Source organism: Epinephelus moara, chromosome 10 (assembly GCF_006386435.1).
Source record: "Epinephelus moara isolate mb chromosome 10, YSFRI_EMoa_1.0, whole genome shotgun sequence".
Lineage (NCBI taxonomy): Eukaryota > Metazoa > Chordata > Actinopteri > Perciformes > Serranidae > Epinephelus > Epinephelus moara.
The window spans coordinates 37,343,856-37,349,996 of record NC_065515.1 but is presented as its reverse complement, the minus strand read 5'-3'; the positions used below and the strand labels follow the sequence as shown (position 1 = coordinate 37,349,996).

The 6,141-nt window shown below is 40.2% G+C and overlaps 1 protein-coding gene and 1 non-coding gene across 2 annotated transcripts; one reads left to right on the top strand and one right to left on the bottom strand.

Annotated features, from left to right (window-relative positions):
* Positions 1-1,089: 1,089 nt before the first annotated feature.
* Positions 1,090-1,161, bottom strand: trnah-gug (transfer RNA histidin (anticodon GUG)). The gene has a single exon. It is a non-coding gene; the product is annotated as a tRNA-His (tRNA).
* Positions 1,162-3,099: 1,938 nt separating this feature from the next.
* LOC126396291 (uncharacterized) lies at positions 3,100-6,038 on the top strand. The gene is made up of 4 exons (XM_050054243.1): positions 3,100-3,276; positions 4,039-4,230; positions 4,414-4,510; positions 4,817-6,038. Exons 2-4 carry the CDS (start codon positions 4,069-4,071, stop codon positions 5,350-5,352), a joined length of 795 nt encoding a protein of 264 aa, XP_049910200.1. The 5' UTR covers positions 3,100-3,276; positions 4,039-4,068; the 3' UTR covers positions 5,353-6,038.
* The last annotated feature ends 103 nt before the right edge of the window (positions 6,039-6,141 follow it).

Genomic DNA, 6,141 nt, shown 5'->3' with positions numbered 1-6,141 from the left:
AATGCTATATCTGTCCATCTATCCACTTTGGCCTCTCGATATGGTTTTGATGTTTAATGACAAAACATTTTAATATTGAAATTAAGTCAGGGCTATTTACAGGGTTCGTACACATTTTACTAGGTCCAGTTCAAGCACTTTATAAGCCTTGTCAAGCATTTAAACTAAAATTCAAGCACTTTTCAGACCGTGAAAACACAGCATTAAATTTACAGCATTTTCAAAGATTTTAAGCACCTGTATAAACCCTGTATCAAGTCTAATGGTTAAATGGCATTAACCATATATGCTAATCTATGGTTTATATGGCTAGCGTTTGTCACTTAACGGTATTGTTTATTAATGGGTATATTAATTACCATGAACTTTGCTAGCTATATGAACATTAATGTGGGTTAAAATAACAGGTTTACCTCCCCACTGCTCTCTCCCAGCTAGAGATAAATGAGCCGCTGGTGTCGCCGGAGCTGCCTCTCCTCTTCCTCGATCAAAAAGTAAATAAAAAAACAAAACAAAATGACAAGTTCTAGCTCCATTTTAGTTGCCGGTTTGTCACTGCTGTCTGTTCTGTTTTGTTTTTGTGTATTTCCCGGGCTTGGGCGACAGAAATCATGTCGTGGTGACGCAACTAGGAAATCATCCGTAGGCTAGACCATCCTTGAGTAGCATAGGCCGCGTCCTTCGAAGGATGCAGACCCTGAATTGGGACTCAGCTAGTAAAATGCTACAACTCCTCCAGACCTGAGCCAAGACCCCGCATCTTGCTTGCTGCTGTAGTAGATTGCTCAGCTGTTAATGTAGCAGTGCAGTGTGTGTATAGTTTAGGCTGTTTGTTGGTGTATTAAGGTTACAGCTCAAGCCAAAATATATTAATATATATTTAAGAGTTGGTCCATGTGCTGCTAAATTGAAATAATGTGGTGCAGAGTTTATAATTAGCTAATTTATGTCTACATTCACTCTTATTCTGTTGCTTTATTGTGGTTATTTGGACACTGTAACAACAAGTTTCTTCTCAACCTGGGGTGAAAGTGTTTTTGTAAAGTCAAACTTTAATACCAAGAACGTTTTGACATACAGAAAAAATCCTGCCGTGACCCGGATTCGAACCGGGGTTGCTGCGGCCACAACGCAGAGTACTAACCACTATACGATCACGGCAACCTGCTGCAAAGCGTGTTTGCAGTGAATAAACACCTGCTGCATAGCAGCGTGACGTGTCAGAGAAGGCCTTTGTTACTGGAGGCTATTACTGGGTTTTTATGTTATGTTCTTAGAGGATATAATCTCCATCTCAGTGTTCAGATCTTAATTCATCTTGGAAGATATTTTCCAACATACAGCAAGAACGTATCTTCTGAATAATCCTATTAGGATGGTCGCAGCCTAAGGTAAGAGTCTTAACTGTAACACACTGTAAACTTAAAGATAATCGAAACACAAAAATGTCTAAATAGGCTTTGCATGTTGTAAAAAACAAAAAACAAAGTTTATATAGTTACAGTCTATCAGCAATTATTTCAGTGGTGATCAAAGTTGCACTGGGTGGTAGCCTAATATAGATGGTAGGCTAATTAGTGCTTTTAGTTTTTGTGTACTGTTATAACGGATATTATCAGCTGGTGTGATCTTTTTTCACCAAAGTGAGTAGCACAGCATCACTGTGTGCTACACGTACCTACATTAATCTCACCATTCCTTGTTGGACATGATTTTGCAAAGCCTACAACTCAACAGGGCTGCCTGTCTGTTCTTTAGCAGGTGAGTAAAGCAACCATGTCCATGTTCACTCTTAACGGGATTTTGATGACCCCATTTTCTTCACTTTCTTCATAAGTGTCTTCTTATCACCTATAATTAAGTATTTGGCATTTCAAATGAAGCAGGATGTTTAGAACAACTTTATAGTGTTGTTTACCACAGCTGTTTTAATTATCTTAAAATACCAACTTCGAAAAGGCTAATGTGGTCGAGTTGATGACTAGCTTAAATGTGAAACCAACATTAAGCCAGCTGGGTGATTCTCTGAATTCGGTGCACTTTGTGTCCCACAGGTTTACCTCAAAGATTTTCATATGTAAACCACAAAATGCATTTTAAAGCAAGAACAGGAAAGATCTATGTGTCTTTGCATTATAACACGCAAACATACTTTTAAAAATTATGTTTTGAAAAATTTCATGGGTTGCTGAGGAGTAGAGGTCAGCCAAATGTGCATGTCCCCACTGACCAAAGTTGCTTTTTCATTGAATATAAAACAAATAAAAATAGCCAGTAACCCCAAGTTTTGTCTGCTAATATAATCATTTGCCCATCTACTTTAACCTAAATAAAAGAAATCTGAGAAAAATACATGAATTATTTATATTGTTGAATCATTGTTACGGGGTTGAAGGCTGAACTGTTCTTAAGCCATTCAACCAGCCAGCCCCTTTTCTCTAAATGTTATTTCATATTCATTCTTTTCAGATATCGGATGGCTAAATCAAATGCAGAGAGGCAAAGAGAGTACAGGGCGAGAAGAAATGCAGATTCACAGAAAAGGGAAGAATACCCCAGGAAAGCAGTGGAAAAGAGATACAGAAGCAGGGAAAAAGAAATCCATCAATGACCTGAGTAAGAGAGCTCAAAGACATAAGCAGAAGGAGTGGCGGAAGGCTAAAGAAAGACAGAAAAGGAAAGCTGAAACTGACAACAGTGGGCCTATCTCTCTCACCCCTCCACATAGTCCTGACAGTGAGATTCAAGATGCAGTGCAAGCCAGACCAGAGTCCTCACGGTGAGGGAAATATGTGGCTAGAGATAGTGCTGGGATTTAATTATGATAGCTTGTTTAAAAAACACTGCAATATACACTGCTTTATACATGATTAATGATTAATCTGATTATTCTAGTAGCTCCTAAGAAATGCACATTTGGAAGGGAGCCATGGTTTACTGTTTTTAGTAGTGAATTCAGACCCCCCCTTCCACCCACACACACACACACACACACACACACACACACACTCACAAACAAACACATACAAAGCCATGGTGGTCAATAGACCTTTTACACACTAACCGGAAATACGTAGACGGTGGGTAACGTGACTTCTGGTCACTAGTAAACAAAGATGAATACCGGCAGAGTCTACTTGACAAACTTAGAAGTTCTACCTAAGTTTTCTTTTTCAGATGTCATAAAAAGTGTGGAGGCACATTCAAGCACAAAAGGCAACAAGTTGAACAAGGGTTACAAATTTTTCCACGAGGAATTTGTCCACAGTTATCAAGGTAAGTAGAGAGATATCGGTTGAACTGTTAGCTACAATGACAAATCATTAGTGTGTCTACTATAAGACATAGTTTATGTAAAGTATAAAGTATAAGAGGATATAGCCGACCATACTAAAGCATCATACTCTGTTTTGAGTGAAGCAATATGGCATCAGATTGTTGTGTTGATGGTTGTCAAAGTGAACGTCTTCTACATAGCGACAATAATATTAGCCGAATGCTAATGTAGCTAACATTTTTCCCTTACGTGTGTGTTTGTGTGTGATCATAGTATCAAATGTACTAGATGGGCAGGTTTTTGTGAGGGCTAGATGCTTCAAATCCATGAAGAAGAACGAGGAGCCTCACAAACTACAGGTTTGACCATAGAGAGTGCCAGTTGCCAGTTGGCATAAGCTCCAGGTTCTTATTGCTTCCTACTGTTGTTGCTGCCGTTGCAGTACTTCTGTGCACTTGCTGCAGTTGCAGCTCTTTCTACAGAGTTCTTACACAGCTAGAAGTGTGGAAAAGTTCACACACACTCTTGTTTGTTTGTGTGGCCTTGCTAGCCCCCAGGAGTGCTGCGTTTTATGTTATTTGATTAGAGAGGGACAAAATATATTTTCCAGCAAAAGTCACAGCCTTGACTTAGCTCTTTTTCTTTCATCTCTTTCCATACTTCTATTTCATCTCTCTCTATAGGCTTTTACTTCATGTTACTGTTGACAGTGATGCAATGTTATGATATTATATATAATTATTATCTTTTGTTGTGTGTAGATATCACTGGCCACTGACAGTGGAAGTTTGATGGCTTATTCCTGCAGCTGCGTAGCTGGTAAAGGCTTCTGCAACCACGTAGTAGCCCTCCTTTACCAGACTGCACACTATTCGCAGCTCAGTTTGCCGACTGTTCCACCACCCCTGGCCTGCACAAGTGATTTACAACGCTGGCATAGACCGAGAACACAGGTGGGTGTAAGATAAGTGAAATCAAGAGTAGAATATTTTCATTTAGAGTGTTATTTTCACGATCATGTTGTGTATTTACTTTGTTTTCACATTATTTAAGGACAGGTGTTTAAGTACTGATCCACACACACACAGTCATAGCACATCCTGCAAAAGTGATCACATTTTATTCTAAATTTTAAGGGAATCCATCCTGAACCTGTGAATGACGTGGTGGTGCAAAAGCCAACGACGGTGGGCAAGAGTGGTCTTAGCTCCACATTGTACCAGGCATATTTAGGTGATAATTTATAGTCATTTTAATGTTGCTTTGAAACTATGATGCTGATTTCAATGGTTATGACTTACTATTTGTCAGCCCTCTAATGAAATGTTATATGGCAGCATTTCAGTGCCACAAAACTTTCATAGAACAATTATTATGGTTGGAAAATAGCTTCTATTACAAAGCCATTAAACAGGAGCAGAAAGAGAGTTGTTATTAGAGTACATATAAGTTTAAAGCAGCAGTTGATTAGACAGGCTGCAAATTTGAGTACTTGCCAACAGTAGCACTTGCCTAACTCTCCCTTTTTTTCTTCTTTAGGACCATTTCCTGACCCTGACATGATGGCATCTGGAGCCAAGCTACGCCAGGAGCAACCCCAGCCTCTCATTGCTCTCGTATTAGATGGCATGTCTGAGATAGAGCTCACTCCATCTAAATTTGGGCCTGTCCCACAAGGATCCCCGCTGTCATATCATTGCCCACCTGAAAAGTCCAGTGACCTTATCCTGCACCACTTGGCTCCTGAATTCCCGGGTCTTCCTTTTATGCAGCATACTTTTTCCAAGTTGCACTTTGTTCCAACGTTGCATCAGCTCATGCACCTCCAGTCACTCCAAGTGTCACCACAAATGACCAGTGAAATTGAGAAGGAAACCAGGCAGCAGTCAACATGTCCTGCATGGGCACAGTTACGTCAACCACGGTTAACTGCCAGTCGCTTTCGAGAAGCCTGCTCTTCCTGGGAGGGAAGTGTGGACCCAGAGTCTGCAGCAAAGACCCTCGCTGTCCAAATGATAAGAGGCTCCAAAAAGCAAACTGCTGCAATGAAGCGGGGTCTCCTAATGGAGTCATAGGTCCTGGCAAGTTATGCTGAAGTAATGCGAGTTAATGTGCTCCCTGCTGGATTTGTCATTCACCCAGAAGCACCACATCTCAGGGCAAGTCCAGATGGCAGGGTGTATGATCCTTCAGAGTCACCACCATTTGGACTTGTTGAAGTGAAGAGCACCACTAAACACGATGCTTCGCAGGTTGCTCACCTTAAGAGGGAAAATGGCTCTGTCAGCCTGAGGCGTTCACACCGTTACTACTGGCAGGTTCAGGGACAGTTAGCAGTAACCGGCCTAGCCCTTTCATGCATGGAGGTCACTACAGTGTACGGCTGTTTAAAAGTGTTTTTTCTCTATATATACCAGCAATTTTGGGCACTGCTGCATATAGTCCACTCTAGTGGAAACTATTGCATCATCCCATACAAAACATCCCATTGGCAGGTCATTGCAATGGGAAAAAGTAGTCAGTGAAACCAAGATGGCTGACAGACAGGGAGAAAGACCAGCCACCTCAGCTATTTCGGTTTCTACCTTCTATAAAAAGATGTCATTGCAGGTAAAAAAAATATAATTACATCAAGTAACATCTAAGGTGACATATTATGTAAAGATTTTCCAAGTTTTGATTTTATATTTGGAGGAAATACCGATTAATCATCTGTCCACTCAATTGTACATCATGCATCACAAGCTATGTTTCAACTTCAATGCAATGTCAATTACTACCAATGTTGTTCTTGAAAATAGTTCATATCCTGTAATGTTTTGGCTGTAAATCAACTGCTTTATGTTTTTAGAATGTAATTTGAG

Excerpts from the sequence above, each read along its gene's own strand:
- LOC126396291 (XM_050054243.1), top strand. The coding sequence starts at position 4,069 with ATGGCTTATTCCTGCAGCTGCGTAGCTGGTAAAGGCTTCTGCAACCAC. Across the intron at positions 4,231-4,413 it reads GGCATAGACCGAGAACACAG|GGAATCCATCCTGAACCTGT; the intron begins GTGGGTGTAAGA and ends CTAAATTTTAAG. Across the intron at positions 4,511-4,816 it reads ATTGTACCAGGCATATTTAG|GACCATTTCCTGACCCTGAC; the intron begins GTGATAATTTAT and ends TTTCTTCTTTAG.